This window comes from Acipenser ruthenus, chromosome 51 (genome assembly GCF_902713425.1).
Source record: "Acipenser ruthenus chromosome 51, fAciRut3.2 maternal haplotype, whole genome shotgun sequence".
Classification (NCBI taxonomy): Eukaryota; Metazoa; Chordata; class Actinopteri; order Acipenseriformes; family Acipenseridae; genus Acipenser; species Acipenser ruthenus.
In genome coordinates, this window is record NC_081239.1 from 7,192,996 (window position 1) to 7,205,494 (window position 12,499).

At 41.1% G+C, this 12,499-nt stretch overlaps 2 protein-coding genes across 3 annotated transcripts in view; both read left to right on the forward strand.

Annotated features, from left to right (window-relative positions):
• Window positions 1-7,789, forward strand: part of LOC117969703 (gastrula zinc finger protein XlCGF57.1-like) — a 15,211-nt gene extending 7,422 nt beyond the window's left edge. The window contains exons 2-3 of one of the 2 annotated variants that reach the window (XM_059015786.1): window positions 2,894-4,369; window positions 4,616-7,789. In XM_059015786.1, coding sequence (XP_058871769.1) covers window positions 2,929-4,369; window positions 4,616-4,641 — 1,467 coding nt within the window. In that variant the 5' untranslated portion in view covers window positions 2,894-2,928 and the 3' untranslated portion in view covers window positions 4,642-7,789. Of the gene's footprint in view, window positions 1-2,893 lie in introns of both variants that reach the window. The other variant, XM_059015785.1, reaches the window with a different exon arrangement.
• LOC117404690 (zinc finger protein 501-like) overlaps window positions 1-12,499 on the forward strand; it is a 351,570-nt gene that overhangs the window by 7,385 nt on the left and 331,686 nt on the right. The gene's annotated exons all lie outside the window — the stretch shown is intronic.

Here is a 12,499-nt window from a genome sequence, read left to right on the forward strand (position 1 = left end):
TGCTTGAAAAATCATACTGTTAGTTGGATAGGAACATGTTTATTTGCATGTAAATCATTATATTATGTGAAGATTGGAACTAAGTTTTAGGCTACCAATAATCAGGATGATAATTAGAATTAATAATAGAAATGCTGGAAAATGCTGCCAATCTGTCTGTTGAATAAAGAAAAGGAGACTCTCGCTCTCTAAACTAGGAGAGCTATCCTTGCCTGTTATTGAGAAATATTATTTGGCTGCAAGGCTATATTCGGTGCAATACTGGATTTTCAAAAATTTTAATGCCGGATGTACCCACATGAAACCATTTGGAAAACTCTGACTATTCACATCTCCTACCTGGTCCCCAAAACAGCTGCTATAAATCATTCATATGTGAATGATGATGTCATGGTGACGGTAGATGCCCATTTTAAGGTGTTTTAAACAACCATTGGTTGCTTACCAAATGACTAACATCTCCAAAGGCTCCAACAACCAATCAGGGATGGTTTTATATACTTTCAAAACAAAAGCAGTTAGACAGAAAGCTAGATGAGTTAGTTTATTTATTTATTTCTCTGTCTGGAGATTTGGCGATCACAAGTACAAGCTTACCAGAAAACAAAATATTAACTGTCGTGAAATATTCACAGGATAAACAACACAGATGACCGTCCAATCAAAATGCATTGCACTTAAGCCCCAGCCCAAGAGAAATACATTTTATTATGAGGTGCAGCATTTCAGTATCTTAGGTTTTGGTTTAGATGACTGGTATATACCATGATTTTAAAGTGCAGCATTACTGGATAGCAGACTAAATTGCTTTACAGTACCAAGAATGCTTACCGACTGTGGCAAAGTGGTTTGCAGTGTACAGGTGCAGGAGTGATGTGGTGTGTAATTATCAGACAGATTTGTAATCCAGTTGGAAGTAATTTATTTTTAACAATCCAGGTCTGGTGACCAAATAATGATCCCTGGCAATACACAGCAATGTGTAGAGCACGGGGTAAATAATAACGGGTTTGCAGTCTCAAATAAAACACACAAGTATCCCTCCTACAATATAAATACACGGTCACCAATCCTGGGTGCATGCTGTAGTGCTCGTGGTGGGTTGTACAGGTTTATCAGTGACAATAGTGCAGTGCTGTTCCAGGTTTTGTGCTGGCCCTTGGCAACAGCTCTGGAATGTATTAGCCATCTATTAATACAACAACCAACAAGGCTCCCGAGTGGCGCATCCAGTAAAGGCGCTCCTCGCTGGTTCGAATCCAGGCTATGTCACAGCTGACCGTGACCGAGAGTTCCTAGGGGGCGGCGCACAATTGGCTGAGCGCTGCCCGGGTAGGGAGGGCTTAGGTCGGCAGGGGAATCCACGGCTCACCGCGCATCAGCGACCCCTGTGGCCGATAGGGCGCCTGTGGCTCTGCAGCGGAGCCGCCAGATCTGTGTTGTCCTCCGGCACTATAGGTCTGGTAGCATTGCTGTGGATCTGCAGTGCGAAAAATGACGGCTTGGAAGGAGCACGTTTCGGAGGACGCGTGTTTCAGCCTCCGTTTCCTGAGTCGGCCGGGGGGTTGCGAGCGGTGAGCCGGGGCTACAGATAATAATTGGGCATGCTAAATTGGGGTGAAAACCGGGGTAAAAATAATTGGCGACGACTAAATTAAAAAAAAATAAATAAAAAATAAAAAAATACAACAACCAACAATTATAGGCAAAACAAAACACGATAAGTTATCACGATACTGCACAGGTCCTTCCAGGTTATTTTCTCGTAACCAAAGCGAAGGAACAGATTGCGATTCTCCGTCCCCATTCATGCCGTCACACATGACCCCTTGGTAAACAAGTGCAGCTGCCCCTCCAATCTGCGACTGCCACGTCTTTTCCCTTCCAGGTCAATGAGTTAATTAACCGGAGTTCCACCCCCTTTCTAGCTGGCCGACTTCCGTTGAACCCTGGGAAAGAACTGTCGGGCCAGCCCGTCCAAGGTACAACTCTGTTCTCGCTACTTATCGCACTGACAGGTCAGGAGGGAGATTTACCACCAAGAATCACTGTGTTTCTCTGACACCGACCCAAAAGAAAACTTCAATTTTTATTACAGAAAGTGTTGATGAGTTGACAGATCTATCTGATGTTGACTTCTTCACATTACGCAGCCATCAAACAATTTGGTGTAAAATGATCCTGATACACAAGTTGAAAGTTACGTTCTGTCAGTCCGACCTCAAACAGGTAGAATGTTCACCGGAGCGGAAGGGTTAAAAGCAGAAAGAGATGGTGCCTCCCTTCCAAATCGAGGCAGATCATTCCACACCTGTGGGGCTCTGAAGCTGAACGCTCTGCCACCTGCCTGCTTTCTCTGTGTGCATGGAATACTTGTCATGGTTAAGAAAATACATGGGAGTTACTGTTTACATTTCCATGTGAGACGAGTTGTCAGACTGATGTGTAAATAAAGACAATAACACCTGTTTCTTGAAACGTCTGATTTGCATGTTCTCAATGCTCCGCTCCATTTCTGATGACAGAATGAAATCTTAATTGGCACGGAACAACCACCTTGAAGTAGAAACACACAAGTGACACAAATGTGTCACTTGCTGTGTTTCTATTGATTTGCTGTTGATTTAAACACTTCCGCCTCTGTGTTCTGGGAGGGGAAATGTCTTCACACAAGGGGTCGATATGATGTCATCCGGCACGCACTGCAGTTCAGGGGCTATGTACGCACGCATGAGGCCAAAGCCAGCCTAGGTCTGTGCTCAAGTGTAAATAGGCTCAAATGATAGGACTTTTTGAATCTGATAGAGCTTAAGCCAGTCCAGGTCCGAGTTGTAAGTGTAAACACACTGATAGAGAACAGATCGTAATGCTTCATTTCATTTTCTGTTTTCAGGACTGCCTTATCTTGGTGAAAGCCAAGGAACAAAGATGGAGTCCGTTTACATTAAACAGGAGGAGGTTCAGGAATTGGTACCTGTCAGCATTAAACAGGAGATGCCTGAACTGGAGCCTGTCCACATGAAAGAAGAGACTGAACTGGAGCCTGTCCACATTAAACAAGAGACTGAACTGGAGCCTGTCCACATTAAACAAGAGACTGAACTGGAGCCTGTCCACATTAAAGAAGAAGAGACTGAACTGGAGCCTGTCCACATTAAAGAAGAAGAGACTGAACTGGAGCCTGTCCACATTAAAGAAGAGACTGTACTGGAGCCTGTCCACATTAAAGAAAAAGAGACTGAACTGAAGCCTGTCCACATTAAAGAAGAAGAGACTGAACTGGAGCCTGTCCACATTAAACAAGAGACTGAACTGGAGCCTGTCCACATTAAAGAAGAGGAGACTGAACTGGAGCCTGTCCACATTAAAGAAGAGACTGAACTGGAGCCTGTCCACATTAAAGAAGAGGAGACTGAACTGGAGCCTGTCCACATTAAAGAAGAAGAGACTGAACTGGAGCCTGTCCACATTAAACAAGAGACTGAACTGGAGCCTGTCCACATTAAAGAGGAAGAGACTGATCTGGAGCCTGTCCACATTGAAGAGTCTATTGACTTGTTTAAGGATACAGAAAAAATGTCCCAGCCAAAGATATCACATCAGTGTAATGAATGTGTGAAGAGCTTCAGCCGGCCAAGAAGCCTAAAAACACACCAGCGAATTCACACTGGAGAGAAGCCATATCACTGTACTGAATGTGGGGAGAGCTTCAATGTGTCAGGAAGCCTAAAAAAACACCAGCGACTTCACACTGGAGAGAAGCCATATCAATGTACTGAATGTGGAAAGAGCTTCCGTAAGTTAGGAGCCCTAAAAAATCACCAGCTAATTCACACTGGAGAGAAGCCACACCACTGTACTGAATGTGGAAAGAGCTTCCGTGAGTCAGGAGCCCTAAAAAAACACAAGCTAATTCACACTGGAGAGAAGCCGCACCACTGTACTGAATGTGGAAAGAGCTTCCGTAAGTTAGGAGCCCTAAAAAATCACCAGCTAATTCACACTGGAGAGAAGCCGTATCACTGTACTGAATGTGGAAAGAGCTTCCGTGAGTTAGGAAGCCTAAAAAGACACCAGCGAATTCACACTGGAGAGAAGCCATATCAATGTACTGAATGTGGGGAGAGCTTCAGTGAGTCAGGAAACCTGAATAGACACCAACACATTCACACTGGAGAGAAGCCGTATCACTGTGTTCAATGTGGGAAAAGCTTCACTGACAAAGGAACACTAAACAAACACCAGCGAATTCACACTGGAGAGAAGCCGTATCAATGTACTGAATGTGGGAAGAGCTTCAATGCGTCAGGAGACCTAAAAAGACACCATCGATTTCACACTGGAGAGAAGCCATATCACTGTTTTGAATGTGAGAAAAGCTTCACTGACAAAGGAAAACTAAAAAAACACCAGCGCATTCACACTGGAGAGAAGCCGTATCACTGTGTTGAATGTGGGGAGAGCTTTAGGCAGTCAGGAACACTAAAAACACACCAGCAAATTCACACTTGAGCCAGCCTCCCTCCTCTCCCAGTCCCTCACCTCTCCACCCTGCTTGTTTGTGTGTGTGGAGAGCTGACTGATTCCTTGTCTCTCTCTCTCTCTCACCCTGCAGTAAATGAAGGGGGTCCCCAGGAGTGAGAGCCAGCCTGAATCCAGAGACACTGAGAAAGGGAGCGTGACAAACTGAAGGAGACAGACCCATTCTTTCAGAATGAACTGCATTGGAAATTAATCTCACTCATCATGCTGTGAGGATTTATGCCAAGCTTGTTTCTGTGAACACATTAAACAAAGATGCCAAAAACACATCCTATTTTTAAAATACCATTACTGTACCAAAAGTAGAAGAAACTAAAACTAAGAATATGTTCCTGGGTGTGGCAGCAGTGTGTGCTTCATCTCACTAGAATGGCCTCTAAGCTATTGCACCAGTGCAAGCACAAGCTGAAACAACCTTTTTTTATCTGATGTGCAAACTTTTCCCTGCTCTGCTGAGTGTTTAAAGCGCACAGAAGGACCTTTTTATTTGATTGTGTCGCATGTTCCCATGTGTTGCTACAACTGTTTACGGAAGGTGTGTGTATTCTTTAATTTTTTTTACATTTTGACCACTTTTTTAAACTTTTAAATTGCATTCACTGTCTCAAGATGGCTTCCCACGTACCCGCATGGACCTCTCAGAACTTTCCCATCATCCTCCTGCTCACATGTAACACAATAAAATAAAAAGGTCCTTCTGTACCCTTTAAGTACCGAGAACCTCCCAGCTTGTTGTATACTGGAGCCCTATCATTTTAGTAGAGCTGTATAAATGTACTGTAAAACATAAGTTTGCAATGTGCATTTACTCAAATCTGCAAAACCTACATGCTACAGCATTACCATTATTATTACATTCATAGTTGATACAGTTTATGAGTAACTGATCTAAACAATCTGCAGAATGAAGTTGCCTCAGACTGTTTGACAGTAACAGGTCTGGTGCTTTTGTGGAATCACCATTAGCTGTTTATTCCTTTGGGCAAAATATGGCTTGTTTGCTTGTATTTGGTATCAGTATGCTATGTGGCAATGTGCCCCGCCCCTGTGTGCATTTGTGTGTTATATGTTGTATGTTGCGTGCGTGTGTTAATGTTGGTGTATAGTCATTGATACACGGGATATAAACGGGTCTGTGTTTCACGTGTGATTTTAAAAAGGTAGATTTGTATTTAGGCACGAGGAGAGCACAAATCACTTCACGTGCTGATTAAATGTAATATGTGAGCACGGGGTTGCACAGAATTAATTCACGTGCTGGGATTCAAGTGAATAATTAATTAGTAATTGAATCCCAGCACAACAGTATATATAGAGACACGTAGCATGCAGTCAGGGTTGGGTGTTCGGAAGAGGAGAACGGGTGAGAGAGAGAGGAGAGTTAAACTCATTAAAAGTAAAGTGTTTTGTTTGTACTCACCGTGTTTGTTCGTCTGTCCTGCACCGTCTGTTTAGTGTTTAGTCATTTTGTATGTCTGTTTATTTTGGCGCAAGTGCCGTGTCCTGTGTTTTTGTTACAACCTTTTTATTTTCTGTTCGGTTTATTAAATGGTGAGCGCGATCACGCGCTCAGCTTAAACAAACCCCATCTTTCTGTTTATTTATTTCCTGCATCTGGTCTGACGCCACCCACTCCGACCGTCTTTGTGACAGCTATCATTAAATTGACAATACAGTACATCCAAAGGCAGGCTTAGTTATTTTTAAAGGATGTCATTGAAATTGAGTTTGATTTCCTGTACGTTTTCGTTAAAAGTATGTTAAAAGGTTTGTCATTGTTTAAACTGTCAGTGATTCCTGAGATACAGATCTGCAGTGGAACTGAACAAACCCAAGGGAGACATTGAAAAAGGGGAAGATGCTGCTGTTTGTGGTGAATATTCCCTGAATATGATATTAATACATGAAAGTGTATTATAAATGTAAATGTGACAGATTAATGAAATCTCTGTGTCTTGAAGAAAAAGGGCTCCTTTCCTGCAGATACACTGAACTGTGTGAGCCCTGAACTAGGCGAGCAGGGCTGGGTGGCATCTGGACTGGATTAGGCTGAAAGGACAGTTGAATTCTGTACAGATATTTCACAGCGGCAACAAGAAGCGGTTTGACGCGAGGAAGACATAAAGCATCGATGTCCTAGCGGAAAAGGACATTAAACATCAAAGGACTGAGTTTTAAGATGCAAGATGAACAAATGACCTAATGCAGATAGCTACCTAGAATAGAGAAATGTTATAAATATTCAAGCAAAACTAAACATGTTGTGCTGCACTTTGACTGCTAAACTAATTGCTGTCACTCTGCTATGCCAACTCCGGGACTCTGACTGAGAACACGACCCAAAAAGGGAAGGCAAGCTAGTAAACAACCAAATGCAGAGAGACTGAGGCCTGGCTGGAGGACTGCCATAAGACTTACAGAGACTTTCATCAGACAAACAAGTCTGAGTCTGCTGTACCTAAGCCAGTATAGTTCCAGTTGCATTTTTCTCGCATGAAACTAAATTAATTAATTGTAACACATTCACATACAATTGAACTGTTAATTGTTTAGTTTGCACACCTTGCATGTGAAACTTGAAGTAATCTACCTCATAGCTGTATGAATTTATTTTAAAGTAATCTTGCTATATCGTTAAACAATTTCCTATTAGTAAGCTTAGTGTGATCTGTTGTAAGATTGTCTGAACCATTTCAGTTTAGGCTGTATGTGTGTGTGTGAGTGTAAGCAGTGTCATATTTCACTGGCCCTGCTAGATGCTTTAACGCAGGCTGAGAGCTTTGACTTTATGACTGTTATGCTTAGAAAACTAAGATTGGCTTTCTGACTTTTGTGATTTCTGTTTAATATTTGTGCTCTGAATACAATACTACTATTGATGAAACATTCCTTGTGTCTAGAGTGTGTATGTGGGTTCATAGTAAATCCTCAATCGTGTAAAACATCAATTAAATAGTTTTTATAAGATAACTAATCAATCTAGATAAAACTCTAAACTCTCAATTATAAAATGGAGGACCACCAGATTAAGACCCTGTCATGGCCAGCCTAATCTCCAGACCTGAACCCCATTGAAAACCTCTGGAATGTGATCAAGAGGAAGATGGATAGTCACAAGCCATCAAACAAAGCCGAGCTGCTTGAATTTTTGCGCCAGGAGTGGCATAAAGTCACCCAACATCAATGTGAAAGACTGGTGGAGAGCATGCCAAGACGCATGAAAGCTGTGCTTGAAAATCAGGGTTATTCCACCAAATATTGATTTCTGAACTCTTCCTAAGTTAAAACATTAGTATTGTGTTGTTTAAAAATGAATATGAATTTATTTTCTTTGCATTATTCAAGGTCTGACAACACTGGATCTTTTTTTGTTATTTTGACCAGTTGTCATTTTCTGCAAATAAATGCTCTAAATGACAATATTTTTATTTGGAATTTGGGAGAAATGTTGTCAGTAGTTTATAGAATAAAACAAAAATGTTAATTTTACCCAAACACATACCTATAAATAGTAAAACCAGAGAAACTGATCATTTTGCAGTGGTCTCTTAATTTTTTCCAGAGCTGTAATTTTTATATATATATATATATATATATATATATATATATATATATATATATATATATATATATATATATATATATATAATTTCCCTTGTCATGCACGGTCTGCACTGTTGATGGTTAATATAAAACATGGCTGCCCTTGTGTTGCTGTTTTAACTGGTGTTGAGGTAAATCCCACTACAGGGTGCTTCATGTGGACAGCCTTTGGAAACACATTTAGAAGCACACTGCTGGAGTTTGATTACTATAATATGCATTTTTAATGGAATGAGGGTGAAATGATGCAAACAGTAACATGAAACAATAATAATCCTTGTTTGTTAACTTTAGTTTGTAGTTGTATTGGAACCCAAGGGCTGAAGCTGAAATGTATAGAAGGGGTTCAGACTGACACAAATGAACAAGGAAATGTCACTTACACTAACAAGGACCACATTAGAAATGGAAACATAATTACACCACAGAAATCTAACAGCGGTATTATTAATGTACAATAATAAACTGGATTGCTGGACTGCACTGGATTAAAAAAAAATAATAGGATCCTTTCTGCCATCTACTGGTCACCTTTATTAACTGTGATCCAAATATAAAATCCATCACAGACTAGCAGCTCTGCACACATTAGAATCAACCATCACAGACTAGCAGCTCTGCACACACTAGAATCAACCATCACAGACTAGCAGCTTGGCCTTTCTAACTTCCTTTTTGACTTGTGTTTGCAGTTCCAAATAGGAGGAGTGGCAGAGGAAAGTGTAAGGTACTGAACGCAGGCAATACATTTCTCACCCCTTCTTTTCTATATTGTGTGGTGCCTGCCTTGGAGTGGATCTGTGTGTATTTAGAAAATACATCAGTCATGATTAAGACATTCTCTCTTCCATCACTGGAAGGCTCCAAAACAGTAAAGTCTACAGCTGGAATGTCACCAGATGGCCCATAAAGCTATGTACTTTTGGCTGTACGGCTTTTGAAAAAGTCCACCGCTCACAGTTTTTACACCACTGCTCTACTGTCGGGGTCATACCCGGCCAATCGCATCGGCGATGCACCAAACTCCTGGTGCGTTCTGCCCCCTGGTGGCCATGGTCATCATGGAGACTTGTGAGTACTTCTTGATGGAGTGCTGCAGGCAAAAGAAGCTGATGAAGCTCCTTTCCTCCATCAGGTGTATAAATGCAACGATAGAGTACGCCATCTTCTACCAAGATCCTATCCCACTGACGGAATAACTCCAGTACCTCCCCTGACAATTTTTCTCTCTCATCGTGATCTGGATGCTTCCTTTGCTTCCAGAAATTCAAGAAAAGTCCTATAACTGGATCGGAGGTCTGCAACAAAACAAGACTGCTCCTCGGACGCACTGGGGGTGCCACGATGGCCTCCTGCGCTGCTACCCCCTGCCCAGCATCCCTGGTCTGATCCCCTTGAATGTGCTGCTGCAGTTCCATAGGGACACCCGTCACAGGAACAACATCCTCCACAAAGCAAGGTGCATGTTCAACATACTGTCTTGAGAAAGCATCGGCGTTCTCAACAACCGCATTCTGCATGGTCCTAGTGTCCCACCCGCTACTATTGGTTAATTGTGGACTCTAGTTTTTTATTTAACATCACTGAGTCCCTTGTCCCTGTGGATTGCAACCACAATGTAGAAGCATATAGAGAATGGTTGGGAATGGTCAATAAACATCACTGCTGTTTCTCTTAAAGCGTGTTTATTTATTTATAATACTGGACCCTGTCTTAATACTGTATCACATTCTGAATATGAATATAGCTGAATTATTAATTGTAGGTAATACTTAGAATACCAGATACATATTTAGCATTAAAAAGCAATACATGTGATTTCTTTAACATTATTTTGTGTATCAGCCTCCACACAAAGCCGAGCGCAGTGCGGTATACTGTAATGATGCTGCAGTCAGTCTGCCCGGACTGCACCTGAACCATCTTAAAAACACAAAGCCTCCAATAAGCTCATTTGTAAAAGTTAGTAAAGAATGGCGCTATATAATCTAAGGAAGCTGAATGTGAACTAGCTGGAGCAACGAGAGAGGGAGAGAGGGGGCGGGGCAGAGAAGGAGGCGGAGACGCTGCTAGGCAACCGGCTCCTGAACATTCCACTCCGCTGAGCAGAGACCGTTAGGATTTAAAAATGCCAAAGTTCCGAGCGGCGTCAGGCGCTTCGTTTAATTAACACACCGTTGCTGATATTTTAATTTTGAAGATAACCATATTTTAAATATTCAAATAGCACTGTATTAAAAAGCACTTTACTTCAATTCCAGGCCGTTTTCCAACAAATAAAAGAAGGTGCGTATTTATAATAAGTATATTTGTTATGATATTAAGAGTAAACGAATGTGCTAGTCTGATGTATAATTTATTTATTTATAAAATGTTGTAATGTTTCTTTTTTTAATATTAATATTTTATTGTTTTCACAAAATAACATCCATACATTATCAGTTAATCTGCTAGTGTAATCAAATCTCAATATTACTCGTCAGTAATTCATACATAGACACGCTGTGGTAACTTCAAGAAGTTAAAATGTAAGGCTGGATTACAAATAAATAAATAAATAAATAAATAAATACATTAATAACGACACGAAACAAAAATACGTTTTGGTAGCTCATACGTATTTATATTACGAAATGCGACCCGTTTTAGAAATGGATTTATATACTAACTGCCGTATTAATGTAAAATGATATTTCGAAGTGTTTGAGGTGCAGACTCGCATAGGTGATTTGTAAAATCCAGTAGTGTTGTAGCGGTCCGTGTGTTTGTGTTTCGTGTTGTGTATTCGCTCTTGTCTCCCCTGTCTGGGTGCTGTTATTACCGCTGTATTGTGTTCCTCCCCTCGTCTGTATTCCCTGTAGCTGCGGGTTCGCTCTGTCTCTGTGGCTGTGCGAGCTGTCCTGCACGCAGGGTGCGCCCTGCTCCCTGTCATTGGCTGTTAGTTGTGTGTGCCCATTGGTCCTGGTTTGCGGCTGGGGACCAATGGGATAGCTGTTCGCTCCGGCACTCGATTAGCATAAAGGGGCGGAGCTGAGTTATAAAAGGGGGCGTTGCACGCAATGTTTGTTGTTGTTCCAGGTTAAGCTGCGAAGCGTGTAGAGAGATAGCATCTTAAATAAAGCTTTGAACCTGAAAGCAGCGTGTTGTCTCCTTCTCTTCTGCTTACTGCGTGAAACGCTACATGTGTTAAGAAACTATAACGCCACATTATTTAGCACTCGGGGGAAACAGAAATGATTCATTTGGAAAGAATTCGCTGTGAGATTATTTGGATAAATACTCAGAATTATTGATGTGTGGACTTTTGATTAAAATATACCCACATGTATTTTTGTTTCATGTCGTAATTTTTTTTATTTATGTATTTATTTAAACGTTAACTGGCGCTTTCATTTGAACCTCTTGCTGGTGCCACGGCTTGTCTCTGTATCTATTCACTGATATTTGAGATTGTGTTTAGTACACACTAGCAGCTGAGCTGATAATCTTATTGATGTTATTTTGTGTAAACAATAACACGTTATACTGTATTACAAAAAAAAGACTGAGGAGGAGGCCGTGTGGTTCAGTGGTTAAAATCCCTTGTAACCAGAAGGTCACGGGTTCACATCCCACCACTGCCACTGCCTGACTCGCTGTGTGACCTGTGGATGAGATGTTAAATCAATGTCCTATTGGAAGTGACAGTTCACAGCCTACCTGTTAAAGCGCTTTGTGATGGTGGGCCACTATGAAAGGTGCTATATAAAAATATTATTATTAAAGTATTCTGAGCATAGTGGGTGATGTCATAGGTTGTCATGGCAGCGCCGCTCATCACGGGAGTGGTTATCCGGGACAAACGCTTCCTTCGCTGGGTTGGAGAAACACTGGAGTTCCGCTGGCTTCTCAATAAGGATCCCGAGGTATCCAACCTGAATATCTAAATCAATACAGTGACAACAAAGGACTGTGACATCTAACCGCTATATATATATATATATATATATATATATATATATATATATATATATATATATATATATATACTGTGTATATATATATATATATATATATAAAGTGTGTGTGTGTATTTAAAATCAGTTATAACAATGGTTGTGTTAATAGAAAATAGCCATGGTCCTGGAAGTGAAATCGAATATATTAAACACATAATCAGAATGATTAAACAAGTAATCTATGAATGCCTCTCTCTATATTTGTTCTATAATAAATGACTGTGCTGTCACTTGCTGAGCACACCACTACAGTTTAGTACTTATAAAAATGTGAATACAAAATAGCAACAAAGGAATGAGGTAATATCGCCACGCCTTGGGTGCGTTGTGAGGCACTAGACGAAGTGGAGTCCTTC